General features: G+C 54.6%; 2 protein-coding genes across 4 annotated transcripts in view; one reads left to right on the top strand and one right to left on the bottom strand.

Annotated features, from left to right (window-relative positions):
• Positions 1 to 2,094: 2,094 nt before the first annotated feature.
• On the bottom strand, positions 2,095 to 13,182 carry PGAP2 (post-GPI attachment to proteins 2). The gene is made up of 5 exons (XM_058185291.1): positions 12,793 to 13,182; positions 12,450 to 12,702; positions 10,887 to 10,993; positions 4,356 to 4,464; positions 2,095 to 3,328 (listed from the first exon to the last, which is right to left on the bottom strand). The coding sequence occupies exons 1-5, from the start codon at positions 12,961 to 12,963 to the stop codon at positions 3,198 to 3,200; spliced, it is 771 nt and encodes a 256-aa protein (XP_058041274.1). The 5' UTR covers positions 12,964 to 13,182; the 3' UTR covers positions 2,095 to 3,197.
• A 167-nt stretch (positions 13,183 to 13,349) lies between these two features.
• LOC131199460 (nuclear pore complex protein Nup98-Nup96-like) overlaps positions 13,350 to 15,988 on the top strand; it is a 33,878-nt gene continuing 31,239 nt past the window's right edge. Inside the window, exon 1 of one of the 3 annotated variants that reach the window (XM_058185249.1) lies at positions 13,350 to 13,616. The gene's annotated coding sequence lies outside the window, so the exon portion shown is untranslated. Of the gene's footprint in view, positions 13,617 to 13,848; positions 14,006 to 15,988 lie in introns of those variants that run through there. The other 2 variants (XM_058185251.1, XM_058185250.1) reach the window with 2 other exon arrangements.

The raw sequence follows: 15,988 nt of genomic DNA, 5'->3' as shown, positions 1-15,988 counted from the left end.
TGGGGCCTGTGTTACCCAGGGGTGTCGGACAACTTAATGCGAGGTAACTATACTCTAGACCTTGCCCTCTCTTGATATTATTAGCAATAATATCCATAATAATGCAGCAGTAGTAATATATGAATAATAATAGAGTTCTCTTGCGGCCAATTGTCCCATTGCATTGCCCAGCTCTGCACGTGGTCTGGCCAGCTGCAAGGACAGAGGTGGCCCAGTCAGCCAAAGCCACTAATTTTGCTTCTGTGATGCGAGTGAGTGAGGGCTTCAGCCGGGGCTCTGGGTCAGTGGAGGTTCCATCAAGGCTCCTCCTCTGGGGCTTTGATGAAGACTCCAGAGTCTCCTAGCCTTTTCTAAATGCCCCCCGGAAAAGGACGGCTGGCTGGCGTTTTATGGATTGACTGAGAGAGGCTGGCCAGTGCAGGATGGCCCAAAGGATTGGGGGAGGGGGAGGGGCAGCACCTGTAATACTTTTCCAAGGTCCAAAACAAGGTTGAACCACCACTCAATGGTGTCATCTGGAGGCTTTGCTCCACAACGTTGGTGACTTTCATCTACTGGAAGGTGGATTTTGAACTCGGGACCACGTAGGTCTCCTCTCAAAACTGGAGGAGGAGGAGGAGAAAGAACTCAAGATCCTCGTCTTGATGGTCTATGCCAGGGGTCTCCAACCTTGGCAGCTTTAAGACTTGTGGACTTCAACTCCCAGAATTCCTGTGAGCTGGCTGAGGAACTCTGGGAGTTGAAGTCCACAAGTCTTAAAAGTTGCCAGATTTGAGGCCTCTGGTCCATGCTGAGATGGGGCAGTGCTTTTTTTTCAAAGGGGGTAAGACCGTGTGGGACGGTTTGGTTCCCCTCCACTGCAGACAGAACCAGATCCGAACAAGGCTGGAAAGCGGCTCTCAGCTTCCCAGCCTGGAGAAGCTGCGCCTCTCGGGCCCCACCATCTCTACCTTCAGGCTGGCTCCAGTTGGTCTCCCACCGGTCAAGCTAGCCAGCCCAGAGCGTCCTACCAGCTCTGTGCAAAGACCACCAGCAAAGGAGCATTCCCCCTGCATCATGTGGCGGTCTGTTCCAATGGCCAACAGTTCTTGCATTCATGAAACTCTTTGCGATGTCTCGCCTGATCTTTTAGTGTCACAGGTAGTTCTTGGCTTATGACCACAACTGATGCCAAAATTTACGTTGCTAAAGGAGACATTTGTTAAGTGAATTTTGCCCCATTTTATGACCTTTCTTGCCACAGTTGTTGGTCGTTAAGTGAATCTGGCTTCCCCATTGACTTTGCTTGGAGGTCACAAAAGGGGATCACGTGACACCTCCTCCCCCAGGACACTATGACCGTCATAAATATGAACCAATTGCTAAGCGTCCGAATTTTGATCACGTGACCCCAGGGATGTTGCAACGGTCAGTGTGAGAGCTGGTCATAAGTCACTGTTGCAACTTCAGTCACTAAATGAACTGTTGTAAGTCAAAGACTACCTGTAATTTGTTGCCTCCACTTGCCCCCGAGGCCAGACCTTCTGGAGGTACCTGAAGAGGGCGCTCATCTCTCTCCTTGGGGGTCTCTTGCGCAGGCTGGATACATCGCTGCCACTGTCCCCCATGGGACTCAGGTCTCCAGCCCCTCTGGATGTCCTCCGATTCCTCCCGGTCCCCTCTTGGGAAGCCTGATGCCCAGCGCTGAACCCAGCATTGCCAACGGGGCCAGACCAACCCAGACTGGAGCAGGGTCTCCCAACCGGGGCCTCTTAAGACTTCAACTCCCAGAATTCCCTAGCCTGTCACAAGTGATAGAGTTGCAAGGGACCAGAAGGACCCCTTTCTCCAGTGTTTCTCAGCCTGGGCAACTTTGAGGCACATGGACCTCAAGTCCCAGGATTCCCTAGCCAGGTTTCCTCAAATGGGGGGGTGGGGGGGAAGGCACAATTCACACACACCTCTTCCATTTTTCCAGATGCTTCCTTGGCTGTAAAAAGCAATGAGTGGCTGCAGACCAAGAGAGGGAGGAGGGATGGACGGTGAAAGATTGGAGCCAAAAAGGACACCCACCTCCCCTCCCCCCGCATCCCCTCTAAAACCACGCAGAGAACTCGCCTTTTAAAAAAATACTCAGTGCTTTATTTTGTGGGGAAAGTAAAAAGTAGATGAAAATACATTATCTGCTAATGCAAATTTTTCTGCCCAGAGATGGGAGGAAGAGGTCCGAGTGTCCGAAGGCCCTGACCTTCAGAGGGAGCATTTGGACTCAGGGCTAGCCTCCCTGCCTTCTTCGTGGGGCAGCTGCTTGGCTCAGCCTTGCTTCTCCTGACTGTCCCAAGCAGGAACTGGAAGGAGGGGGGGGGCTTGGAGCCGAGAAAGGCATGACCCCCCCCCCCCGGAGCGAATCCCTCTTTTTCTCTCCTGGGCTATTTGCCCCCCACATCCACAGAAAGAACTGGACCTTGTCCAGCCTCCTTTCGGCCCAAATCGTTCAGCAGAGCCTCTCCTTCAGCCATGGTTCAAGTCCGTTTTGGTCACCGCACAGCAGCACGCACACCCTCCCTGATTCTTGATCTTTGGTGCGGGGGCACAACACACACTTTGAACCTCTCCCCAGACTTCCACCTCTCAGGAAGGAAAAAGAGCCAAAGCAGGGAGGTTAACACTGTCAAAGCACAGCAGCCCTCCCTTCCCCCTGCCTGGGGGGAGAGGGGGGATGGGGATCTCAGGACCAAAGCTAAAAACCGAGGGGAGCGAGGGGGGGTCTCAAGCCCCTCCTGCCCATTTGTTTCACCTCCAGGACCCAACCGGGGCCGTCCCCTTCCTTAAGGACAGCAAAACTCCCAACGGGGGACCCCTCCCTGTGGCCGAAGGAGGCCAGCCACCACTCCCCCAGCAGGGAGCAATTCCCATGGAAAGGGAGGTGACCCCGCCCCCACCAACCTGGAGCTTAAAGGTCCCCCCTCCCTAGAGGGCAGCAGCACCCATGGCGGCCTCCAACGTCCTTTGGAGAGGGGCCTCCACCCCTGAAGCCAGGGGCTGCAGGTGGGGAGGGTGGGATTGGGGGTGGAAGAGTCCTTCCCTGGGGGGCTCCTTCTCTGCTTCAGCGCTCAAGGATGGCAGAGCCACCCCAAAGTCCCCCCCTTTCCAAAGCAGCAGCGTGGTTCCCCCCCCCATGAAGAGGTTCCTCCACCAGCTGGCCGGCCGGTTCCCGGCTAGAAGCGCTTGTCCTCGGGCTGGGAGCTGACCACCAGCTCCTTGTTGCCAAAGTCCCACCAGGCGGTCATGTGGAAGGCCATGTTGGACAGGACCACCAGGTACTCCAGGAAGGCGAAAACCGTGTACACTGCAAGAGGAAGCAGATGCAGGACATGGAATCCTAAGGCTGGAAGGGACCTCAGAGGTCTTCTAGTCTGTCCCTGGCTGGGGGATCCTGGGAGTCCCACAAGTCTTAAAGCTGCCACGGTTGAGAACCTGATCTAAGCTTTTCAATTTGCCCATCGGAAGTGGACTTGGGTACCACATAAAGTACAGGTCTATACATTTGGCCACTTTTAAAGACCTGTGGACTTCAACTCCCAGAATCCCCAGCCAGCATGAGAAATACTGGACAAGGTAACCCTTCTGGTCCCTTCCAACTCTATCATTTACGGCTAGCTGGGGAATTCTGGGAATTGAAGTTCCACAAGTCTTAAAGCTGCCAAGTTTGGAGACCCCCGATATGAAGCAAAATCCACAATGCCTGGGATATTCTGGTCCACATCAGGAAGACCGTTTGCACTCAACAGCTGCATCTGCATCTCATCCCTTCCAGCAGCCAAGAGTGTTCCTGGCCATGCGCAAAAAACTCCCCGTGTGGCTTTCAGGGGTCTAAAGCTGAACTTCTGAACCTGGGCTTCACGGACCAAAAGTCCAAGTTTATTTTCAATAATCGGCCACGGAAAGTTGGCTTTTAACTCAATAAAATATGTGGGCAAATAAGGAGCGATGGGTCTCTGGGCTCCCAAATGGTGTGCTGACTATAATAAATCTCACTACTTAAAATGATTTATGCCTCCAAAAAGGTATTCGGTCGGATTTAATGGGCCAATAATGAAGGGCCGATATGACACGTTTGTTCCTTTGAATGTTTTGGAACGCCATTTGAGCGCAATTCATTTCCTTTGCCATACCGACCACTAGATCCCTGCGTTTAAGTCCCTTGGTCCGAGGAGGGACCAGAGGTTTGGCCTGACTCTCAGAGGGGTCCCAGGCACAAAAAATGGGGTGAGAGACCCCCGGTCTAAAGGCTTCAGCTGCTATCGGAAGGGAGGGGAAAGCAGAGAGCAGGACAGGGGAACCGAGAGGAGAAGGGGGCCGGGGGGGGGGCTTACCTCCAGCCTCACAATACCAGTTGTGACGCAAGTAGAAGCAGACGGCCACCAGGAAGGTGAGCAGGTTGAAGAGGAAAAGCCACCATTTCCACTTGTAGGACTTGCGCTCCTGCGGAAAGAGACCAGCATGACTTCCCCTGGACCCCACCCCCCTTGAGCCCCTCCCCAGCCCCCCACCCTCTGCTTCTACCCGAGGCCAAGGCTCAAGGAAGCCCCCCGCCCTGGGACACCCACAGGGCAAAGTATCCGGGGGTCCCTCTTTCCTCCTTTACAAGCAGAAAGGAAAGCATAGCTGAGTTGTTGCTGTTGTTTTTTGTGGCTACCTCAATTGTGATTCCTCCATATCTGGCAATACTGAGACTGTCAGAGCTGAAGACCCTAATTTTTACAAAAAGCCCCCCGGCCTGGAACTGCCTACAGGCAGGTAGTTGGCAACCCACCACCACAACTGAGCCCAACGTTTCTGCCGTTAAATGAGACATTTGCCTCGTTTTACCACCTTTCTTGCCTTAGTTGTTAAGTGAACCACTGCAGTCACGTGGTTGTTAAGTGAATCCGGCTTCCCCACTGACTTTGCTTGCCAGAAGGTCACAAAAAGGGGATCACGTGACCCCTGGACGCTGCGACTGTCATAGGTACATGCCAGTTGCCAAGCCTCTGAATTTGAATCACGTGACTGCAGGGATGCTACAATGGTTGTAAGTGTGAAAAGTGGTCATAAGTCACTTTCATTTAGTGCCGTTGTAACTTTGGTCACTCAACAGACCGTTGTAAGTCAAGGACTCTCTGTAATAACGGAAACGAAAGTCTCTCTACTTCTTTGCAAAATCCACGTAATGCCGGGGGCTTCAGGAGGAGCGGAAGAGGGTCATTGCTGAGGTCAGGAGTGGGGGGTCCTGGAGAACATTCTGCCTCTCCTCCTGACCAGGCCCTTGGGGTCATTCCAGGCAGATTTCCAGAAACTCACCTCCCACCCACCCAAACTGGGAACTACCTAGTTGCTTCCCTGGCCGCTCGGTGGAAAACTGCTGAACCGTTCCCCCTCCCCAAACGGTGTACAGGAGAAATATCCTGTTCCAGAAAAAAACAGCTTTTGTCCAGCTGTGCTGTTTACTCCTCTGCCCTGCTGGTCAGCTTTGCAGATGCATCTGGTAGGACCCCCTCAATGCAGGACTAGAAAGGTCTCTGGCCTCACCCAGCTCTGCCCCTGCCCTGGAACCTCAGCTGCTGGGCCAAAGCACTGCATACCATCCTAGGGCTGGAAGAGGCAGAATCACAGAGTTGGAAGGGACCTTGGAGGTCTTCCAGTCCAAGCTGGGCTTCCTGGCCAAGGCAGGAGACCTTATATAGTCCCAGGGAAAAAGCTGTCCTGTCTTTTCTTGAAAGCCTCCAGTGATGAAGCACCCACAACTTCTGGTGGCAAGCCGTTCCACTGGTTAATTGTTCTCACTGGCAGGAAGTTTCTCCCTAGTTCCAGGTTGTTTCTCTCCTTGGTTAGTTTCCATCTGTTGCTTCTTGTCCTGCCTTCAGTGTTTTGGAGAACAGGTGGACCCCCCCCCCATCTTCCTTGTGGCAGCCCCTCAAATACTGGAAGATGCTATCACGTCACCCCCTCCTCCTCCTTTTCATGAAACTACACATACCCAATTCCTGCAACCATTCTTCATGGATTTTAGCCTCCATTGCCCTAATCATCTTTGTAGCTCTCCTCTGCGCTCCTCCTAAGGCCTCAGCATCTGAAGAACATCTTTATCTAAACCTCCTTTACAGCCAATGGAACAGGCTGGCCAAGGTCAACTCAAGCCCTACCGCAGCCAGAGCAAATTCTGAAGAGCTTAGATACAGAAGTAGACATCATCCTTCGATTAGCTGCCTGACTCAGCTAACTTGAGACAAACAAATGCAACCAGGGTGGTTTTGCAAAGGTTTTACTTAGCGCAGACGGGGTGGGGAGGGGGGGAGCATCGGTGACCCTGAGAAACAGCTCCTGGTAGCATCACATGCACAGGCTACAAATAGCCGATGGGGCTGTTTCACTTTGAGAAAGTTTGCAGAAGGAACTGCACTCTGGATGCGACTGAGAGAGGTTGAGAAAGTCCCCAATAGATCCTTTATCTTTAGAAAACTCTTGTCCCCGCTGAGGCCCCAAGAGCTGATGCTGCAAGCCCCAGTCTATGTCAGATGCAAAGGCAGCTATTCTCCCTTTGGGAATTTCCTCAAGCAAAACACCCACTTCTGAAAGAAGAGCAAAAACACCCGTGCAAAAGCCGGGCTAAGCAGGGCGGGCAAAAGTATGAGAGAGCAGACAATCTGCCCCCAAAACCTCAGTCCCCAAACGGCCTGGCAGGAGGAGGAATCTGCTGGCCCCTCTTCCGACTCCAGAGGGTCTTGGTCAAAGGCCTCAGATTTTGTCAGCTGCAGCAGAATAAAAGGCGGGTGAAAGGGAAGAGGGGCTGCTAGACGGACACCCATTCACAGGTACAAGCAGAGCCGCCTTGAAAATCCTCCTGGTTATTAGGTATACATACCTACACATTGTCCTCAATTTATGACAACTGAGCCCAAAATTTATGTTGCTAAGTAAGAGATTCGGTGAGTTCTGCCCAATTTTATGACCTTTCTTTCTACAGTTGTTGTTGGCCGTTCAGTGAATCCGGCTTCCCCATTGACTTTGCTTGTCAGGAGGTCACAAAAGGGGATCGCGTGACTCCGGGACACCGCAACCGTCATAAATACCTGCCAGTTGCCAAGCCTCTGAATTTTGATCATGTGACCATGGAGAAGCCGGAACAGTCATAAGTGTGAAAAACGGCCGTAAGTCCCTTTTTTCAGTGCCGTTGTAACTTTGAACAGTCCCTAAATGAACTGTTGTAAGTTGAGGACTACCTGTTCGTGGATTGAGGCCAACTTTCTGAAAGAACCACCCCCCCCCATCCCCCAAGTCTCCCTCGGGCTCCTTCGGCTGGGCACGGATCCATAGGATCGGGCCCCAGGCTTTGAAGTGGGCGGGGCTGGGTGCAGCTCAGGTCCCACTGAGGACCACAAACAAGCTGCGATGTGAAAGTTCGCTCAGGAAGTGGCAGATGGGAACCGGTAACCGCTGCGCTTGTGCCGGCTGTGTGCAAACCCTCCTTCATGGGGGCAGAGAAGCCCAGACGGAGCCCCTCCCTCCAGCACTCCCAACTTCCGCCTCCCTCACTATGGCTGAGAGAGAGAGAGAGAGAGAAAGAGAGAGGGAGAGAGAGAGAGAGAGAGACTATACCGGAGAGAAGGACTCGGGTGGGGGGGCAGGGATGGGGGACAGGAGAGGAGCCGTCCTGTATCTGAGGGGCTGCCCCAAAGAAGAGGGGATCATGCCTCGTTCTCCAAAGCACCAGAAGGCAGGACAAGAGGCAACGGCTGGAAACTCATCAGGGGAAGAATATTCAGCCTAGAACGAAGGAGAAACTTCCTGACAGGGAGGACAATTCACCAGTGGAACGGCTGGCCTCCAGAATAGAATAGAATTTTTATTGGCCAAGTGTGATTGGACACACAAGGAATTTGTCTTGGTGCATCTGCTCTCAGTGTACATAAAAGAGAAGATACGTTCATCAAGGTACAACATTTACAACACAATTGATGGTCAATATATCAATATAAATCATAAGGATTGCCAGCAACAAGTTATAGTCATCCAGTCAGAAGTTGTGGGGGCTCCATCCCTGGAGGCTTTTCAGAAGAGACGGGACAGCCACTTGTCCAGAATGGTCTAGGGCAGTGATTCCCAAACTGTGAGCCGCGGCTCCCCAGGGAGCCGCGCTATCGTCATGGGGGCGCCACGGAATATCTGCGCCCGCTGGGTCCGGCGCTGATGCGCCATTTCTGGGGCGTCTGGTGCGCATGCGCAGTTGCAGGTCGGATTTCCGGGGAGCCGCGGGCGCGTCTGGTGCGCATGCGCAGTTGCAGGTCGGATTTCCGGGGGAGCCGCGGGCGAAAAAGATTGGGAACCTCTGGTCTAGGGGCTCCCGCTAGAACAGGGGTCAGACTACAGGACCTCCAAGGTCCCTTCCGACTCACGGTAGTCATTCAGTACTCTCCCTGGCCTCACAGAAAAGAATTCACCACCATCACAGCCCCACCATTTGCTTCCCACATCGTCTGCACAGCCGTATCTCTAGAGTCACCCTGGCTGCCCTCAACGCTGCAGCCCCTTTGCCATCAAGGCCAAAGGAGGGGGGGGGACAAGGACCGCAGGGTCGCACTTAGCTTGCCACGGAGACGGCCTTGAAGCCGATTTCAGGCAGGAGGAGATCCTCCCTTCATAGAATGCTAGGGCCGGAAGGGACCTCGGGGGTCTTCTGATCCAAGGCAGGAGTCCTTATGCCACCCTGGACAAATGACGGCCTGCTGGTTCTGCCTTAAAGGGAGGGAGCGCTAACAAGAGAGTCACCGTGATGCCTCCCTTACTCAGAGGACTTCTGTTACGCGGCCGCTTTCCAGCGGGCATGTTTCCACGCCTACCTCGAAGGGCTGGCAGCAGTAACTAGTTGGATATCTCTGGGATAAAACCCTGTAAGGTGGAGCAACCTCCTGCTCCAGAGCCACCCTTATTCAGAGCAGACGGGTGGGTGCCTTTGGTCTCCTGCAGGGAGGCCGGGCTGCTGGGAAGCGAGGCTCCTCAGCCCTAGGGCTGGCTGGAGGGGAGGCTTCGCTCACAGGGCTGGGGGTCAGGCAGACACCCTACACCAGGGCTGCCCAACTTTCTTGTAGCCTTCAACTCCCTTCTGGCTAGGGGATTCTGGGGATTGAAGTCCACAAGTCTTAAAGTGGCCCAAGACACCTCTGCCCTAAACCTGTTGGGGCCTCAACACCCCCTCCCCCCCTCTTCCCCAATTCAGCTCTGCCCCCACACCCAGTAAAACCAGGCTCCAGGAGCCGCAGGTGCAGAAAGCAAGCAAGCCAAGCCAGGAAAACTGCCCCCTGGTGGCCCAGGAGCATCCTTTCCCTCCCGCAGCCAGCAGAATCAGCCGCCAAAGGCCAAGTTTCGGTTCTACAGCCTCCTCCCAGAGCCACTTCCTAGTAAGCAGCCCCCAAACACAGGCAGGAGACCAGAGGTGGGGGCGGAGGGCGCTGAAGGGCTTCTCGTACCCGGCAGATGCCGGTTCAAAGAACATGCCAGGGATAAAGCTAAGCGGTGGGGTTCTTGGTCTTCTCTCAGCTTGTTGGTTTTCTCGCAGACGTTTCATTACCATATTAGGTGGCATCATCAGTGCTAGCTAGAGGATTGGTAATAAAAATATCTGCAAGAAAACCACCGGGCTCAGAGAAGACCAAGAACCTCACAGTTGTTGTCATCGTCCTCATCCTCCCTACCCCCAACTCCAGCAAACCCCACTCCCTGCTAACACGGGTGACGTTCCCTAGTTGGGTCATGAAACGCCTGCCACAAAACAACTAACCTCTTCCTCCTCCTCCTTTCCACAAACCCCCCCTCCCTTCTAGCACTGCCGACGTTCCCTAGTTGGGCACTGAAACGCTGCAAGAAAGCCACCAAGCTCAGAGAGCAGCAGGGACCCCCACGGTTCAGCCCTGAAGTACAAATATTCTCTTCTGTAGGCAAAAGTCGGCAGCATGGTGCCAAAGTTCATTGGAGACCTACACCCCCCTCCCTGCCACACCAGGCAACTAAACCAATTGCGTGTCCAAAAACACACCTGGGCCTTCTGAAAGGGAACCTTGAAGTCAGCTCTGCCCCTTCCCCGGCTCTTGCTTTCCGGAAGCCTCAGTCCCTGTTTTGCTCGATTTTCTACAGAGAGTCAGAGGTTGGCAGCAGGGGCAGCGGCAACTTTGGCTGAGGGCCTATTGGAAGGAACTCTCCCCGCTTCAGAGCCAGTTTCTTCCAAGGATAAATACCGCACCCTCCCCACTTGGGATGAATCAGATACCGCCGGGCCCTTTGTGAAACTCACAGCCTGGGACAACGGATGCCTTTCCCCTCCAGCAGCTTCCCTCAATGAGTCTGAGCAAAACCTGTTTCACCAGACTGGGCATTGCAAGCGCCTCTTCGCAGGAGGAGGCACAGAGCGACCGCCAAAACAGCCCCTCCCAACAAAAGGAGGCCCAAGAACCTGCTGGCTATGTGGCTTCTAACTGGCGCAGGGTCACCAGAGGACACAGCCTTTTTAACCTCACGTTCTGCATCTGGCAGGCACAGCCTTAAAATCCAACCTACATCAGAGCTGCCACCTCACAGGCCGGTTCGTCATGAACCCTGGAGGGAGGCTGGAAGGGAGGGCCGAGGCTTGGGGTGGGTGGGTGGGAAGTGCAACTGAACTGGGAGAAGAGTTGTCTGTGGGAACTGATGGTTTCCAAGGTCATTTGCCTGTGAACAGAAATCCCCACACTTAAGAGGGACCGTTTCCAAAAGCATCTCTTTTAAAACCGACTGGACAGTGAGAGACAAACAATGGGAAGGGGCTAAGGGGGAGAGTTAACTGCTCGGCCACTTGGCGGCCCAAAGGAGAAGGCACCAGGGTGGGGCATTCTTACCTCGGGACTGATGGCATGCTTCTTGGTTAGCCGCCAGAGTAGGCAGGTCAGGAACATGTGTCCGAGGGCCGAGACGATGAAGAGGCCGAAGGCATGTTGGTGGAAGACTGCAGGGGAGACAAGGAGGAAAGAAATGATTGTTTGGGGGAGGCAGGAAGAAGGAAACGGAGAGGGAGGGGGGGTGATGATGGGGAGAGAAGAGTCCTTCGGGAGATAGGGCGGTATATAAATTTGATAAATAAATAAATAAAATAAATAAGAACAGGACTGGGGGGGGGAAGACAGAGCGAGAGAATGGGGGAGGTGACAGCCAGGGCCGAAGAGAAAGGAGAGGGAGGGAGGGAGGGAGGACATTTAGGAGGGAAGAGAAGGGGGCAGGGATGATGGTGAGGAGGGTGTAATGACTCCCCTGGATGTGTCCCCAGTTATCTCTCCAGATGTCAGCTTGGAGGAGGACAAACCAGTCCCGGGCATGTCAGGAGGGGTGTTGCTCAATGGCTCCGAGCATCCGTCTGAGAGGGATTTGGCCGAAGTGCAGCTGCAGCAGGACAGCCCTGAGGCTTCAGGTGGGGAAAGCACGCAGATGGAGCCGGTCAGCGATGAGGAAGAGGAGCTGCCTTCTGCCCCCGATCCAAGAACACGCAAGGCAGAGAAGGTTACCGCTTCGGACAGGAAGCAGGTGCAGAGAGTGGTAAGGATGGCAGAGAAGATGATTGGCAGTTCATGTCCAGGACGTGGCCTATAAGTGAGGCTTGACCGGAGTCTGCAGGAATGTCTGGGATGCTCACCATCCTCTTCACAACCCGTTTTCCTTGTTACCTTCTGGGAGGGGCCTTCGTGGTAGCCGAAGCAGAAAACATCCAAATTTGGCCACAGTTTTGTTCCGTATAGCATCAACCTTTTGAACTCTCTCTTCAATATGTATTCAAGAAAGGGCCGGGATAGCTCAGGCTGTTAAGAAGCCTGTTATTAGAACACAGCAGCCTGCAATTACTGCAGGTTCTAGTCCCACCAGGCCCAAGGTTGACTCAGCCTTCCATCCTTTATAAGGTAGGTAAAATGAGGACCCAGATTGTTGGGGGGGCAATAAGTTGACTTTGTAAAAAATATACAAATAGAATGAGACTATTGCCTTACACACTGTAAGCCGCCCTGAGTCTTCGGAGAAGGGCGGGATATAAATGTAAACAAAAACAAAAAAAAGATGGACAGGGATTAATACGTACTAGGTATACATACAGCATGGGGGTGTGTGCGTGTTATGTGTACACTTTCGGGAGCAGGTAACAGAATTTTATTTCAACGGGTGTGCCAGTGTGCCCAGAGTAGAACATGGCCCGCCCTTCTTCCTTTCTCCAAAGAGGGGAGGGAGGGAGGGAGGGGGAGGGTCGTGCCCTTACACCCCTGCATGTGGGGAGTGGGTGTGTGAGAGGGGGGGGGTGGCAGCATAGAGGGATGAGACTGAGGGGGCAGAAGGAAGGAAGGGGGTTGGAAGAGGGATGGGGGAGAGGAGACGGGTCAGGCAGGGCGGGGAGGAAGGAAGGGAGGGCGGGGGTCGCTTACCGTGGTTCTCGGCGGAGGAGACGTAGGTGAGCAGGAGCAGCCCCAGGTTCTCGGACGCGGACAGGGCCAGGACGGCGTGGCAGAGGCGGGGGTAGCGCGGGTGCGGGCAGGGGCAGCCCCGGTAGTGGCGCCAGTAGGCCGAGGCCACCAGCAGCCGCGGCGCCGAGTGGAGGGCGATGCAGAGGCGCCACACGTAGCGCTCGGGCGTGGAGGCCCCGATGGCGGCGCTCAGCGACGGCAGGTAGTTGGGCACCTGGAGGGGGGGAGGGGGAGGGGAGGGGGAGGGGGCTCAGCGTGGGGGGGGTCCTCCTCCCCCCTCCCCCCCTCCCCGCCCGGGACTTACGCCGCAGTGCGTGGCCGTGGCCTCCGGGAAGTGGAAGAGCAGCGCCCAGCCCAGGCAGAAGAGGAAGCCGCCCAGCGGGCAGCAGACCGTCCCCGCCGCCAGCGTGGTGAAGCGCACCCGCAGCAGCGCCCCGTCCCGCTCGCGCTCCAGCGGCAGCGCCACCTGCAACATCCCGAGCCTCACCTGCGCCGCACTACGACTCCCGGCAGCCTCCGCAGCCGCGCCGCCGCCCGGGGATGCCGGGAAGCGTAGTTCCCGGGCGCCGCCTCGCGGCTGCTATGGAAACGCGCCGCGCCCGCTTAGGCTCCGCCCACTAAACGGGACTCTCCGCGAAGCCGCCGTACCCCACCCCGGCAACAGGGGGCTCGGTTCCCCAGCCAATCGAAGCGTCCCAGGACGCTCTGTGGCGACGGACGTCAGGAGGGACGGCGCGGCGGATTGGAGACGAGGCGACGTTGGGGTGGGTTTAGGACTCGGCCAATAGAAAGCCGGCGCGAGGCGCCGACGTCGGGGGAATGGAGCGCCAATGGGACCTTCCGGGTAAAGGGCAGCGCGGAGCGACCAATCGGAAGCCTCGCCGCCCTGACGTCCCGAGCGTCGAGCGTGCGTGTATGACGCAGTTTCGCAGCTGCCGCCACCCCCCCCCCGTCGCGACCCGTCGAGCGGCTGAGGCGGGTATCGTGGGAGGCGGAGCAGCCGCCGCCGCCCTCCGGCTCTCCGTCGCAAGAGACGCCGCTGCGAGCGAGCGCTAAGCCGGGCCGCGGGCCCAACGCCGCCCTTCCCGTCTCCCTCGTCGGGAGGCCCAGCCTGGAGGAGAAGCGGCGGTGAGTGGGGGAGGGGCCGGGGGCTACTGGGAGGGGGAAGGAGGGGCCGCGTGGTGGGGGGCCGACTGGGCGGGGCCTTTCCGTCACGTGGCGGGCGGCCGAGGGGAGCGCACGTGCGGCGGGGGGGGGCGGGCGCCTTTCAGTCCGCGCTCCCGGCGGTCGTTCACGTGAGCGGCGGGGGAGCCGCGGCTGCGTTCACGGGCCCCGGAGGTCAGGGGCGCCAGGACCCCCCCCGTCTGGGACAACTCGCCAGGGCCAAGGCGCCGCGGGACCAGAGTTACCCGAATGCCAAAGAAACGCTGGAACAGAACCGTTCAAGAAAGGGGCCAAAGGAAACGTTCATGTACCTATATTTAAACCGGGAAATTGAACGGAGAAATTGCCTGGCGGTGAGTCGGCTGTGGCGACTTGTCCCATTCCCCTCCCCGCCGCCCAGTGGAGCTGGCCGGGGGAATTTCCCGGGAAGGGAGCCGGACGCCGAGCGGACCGTCCTTGGACGTGGTTTCCGGGCAGCTCCCCTGCTTGGAAGGCGGAGGAGGCGGGAGAGGAATCCCCAGAGCCTCCACGGAGCTTCTCCGCCATCCGGGCCCTGGCTGTCCCGAAGGTGCTTTTTCCAAAAGGCAACTGGGCTTGGTTTTCCCTTGAAGACGTTTCCCTTCTCTCCCAGAAGCTCCTTCGTTTCTGACTGGATGGTGGAGGATGGAAGGATTTATAGTCCTTGCAGCCCTCTGGCTGTTGACACTCTGTCCCAGAGGCCGCTGGAGGGTTATCTGCACTCTTGGGGTCACCGGAATCAAAGTGCAAATGGGTGTGGAACCTTTTTGGTTGTAAACAGGAGGTAGGTGGTGTCTGTCTCCTCTCCTCTGTGGAGGGAGAGGATGGGCTCTTTGAAACCCTAGAAAGGTGACCCTGAGGACACAGATGAATTTCCAAGTGGCCTCAAGGACTCTCAGAAAGCGGCTAATGACCAGATGACTGCAAAGACCATGAATGAAGATTCTTGAATGAGAAGCGAAACTCTTCAAGGAAAAACCTTACACAATGTAAGCCGCCCTGAGTCTTCGGAGAAGGGCGGGATATAAATGTAAATAAAAAAAAAACAAAGTCCAGTTTCCTCTTGAAAAAGCTCCTTTGGGACAGCAGAGTCTACATTCATCAACAGTTGGTTGGTCAACTGCAATTACTGCAGGTTCGAGCCCGGCCCAAGGTTGACTCAGCCTTCCATCCTTTATAAGGTAGGTAAAATGAGGACCCAGATTGTTGGGGGGGCAATAAGTTGACTTTGTAAAAATATACAAATAGAATGAGACTATTGCCTTATACACTGTAAGCCGCCCTGAGTCTTCGGAGAAGGGCGGGGTATAAATGTAAAAACAAAACAAAAAAAACAAAAACTCAGGACACAGCTGGAGAGCTTCAAACAATGCGTGTGGATATGGGTTGGTTCATGTGTCACGCTGGTAGATGAAGCTGAGAAATCTTTTAGCTAGGCTAGGAGTTTCTTCATTAAATTATAAGCCACAATTTCATGGCTTTCAAGGTTAAAAGCAATAAAACTATAGAAATACATTCATACATACATATATACACACACACACATGCCTGCATCCCGTGGATGGGGCTTTACTTGTTTGCAAGGACGATTTCTGGCATGCTGCAGACTGGTGTTGGTCATGGTGGGGGGGGGGGACCCTGTTCCACAGGCCAGGAGTTGATGTGAGTGATGTGAGAATAAAACAATTTATTTCTGCAGAGTATAGCACTTTAATTTTGCTATAGGTTTATATGCCATACCACGTGTTAATCAGTTAATAATCTTATATAAATAAAATAAGGGGGTAGAAAGGCAACTAGCAATTCTGGGATAAATTTTCCTATTCCAAGAAATAATCACAGCCTGTGTACAGGAGGAATTGTAAATCATCCCTTCTCAGAGATGCCATAATCAGTTTTAATTGCTTTCCTAAATTGCATTAATTTTGGGGCAAAGCAAATTGACCCTTGCTAATCATCAGTAAACTCTTACTAGATGTCAATGGCCTGTTGGAGTTGAATTTTTTGCACTTGTCTGTTTGCTGAGATTAAAATAGAAGCCAGCATTTCCATGCTGTAATAGGACCAGTTAAAATTTTCTTTCTAAGGGAAACTAGGAAAACCAGAAGCTTCTAGTTTATTCTATGTAGAAAGCCTAGGTATAAAATACGTTTGGCTGCTTCTACTTGGTTAATGGGCTAATTGGGTTGGGAAGAATCAGGCCCAGTCTGCTCCATTGTGCCTTATAAAGGCATTTTCTAATAGCATCTGGATGGCCCCACCGGGCATGGGGAGGTCTTTCAAATATGGTTGGCTGAGATTTTGGAGAAGCATTGTGC

Source organism: Ahaetulla prasina, chromosome 5, assembly GCF_028640845.1.
Source record: "Ahaetulla prasina isolate Xishuangbanna chromosome 5, ASM2864084v1, whole genome shotgun sequence".
Lineage (NCBI taxonomy): Eukaryota > Metazoa > Chordata > Lepidosauria > Squamata > Colubridae > Ahaetulla > Ahaetulla prasina.
The sequence above is the reverse complement of the archived record's forward strand: the minus strand, read 5'-3'. Positions and strand labels throughout refer to the sequence as shown.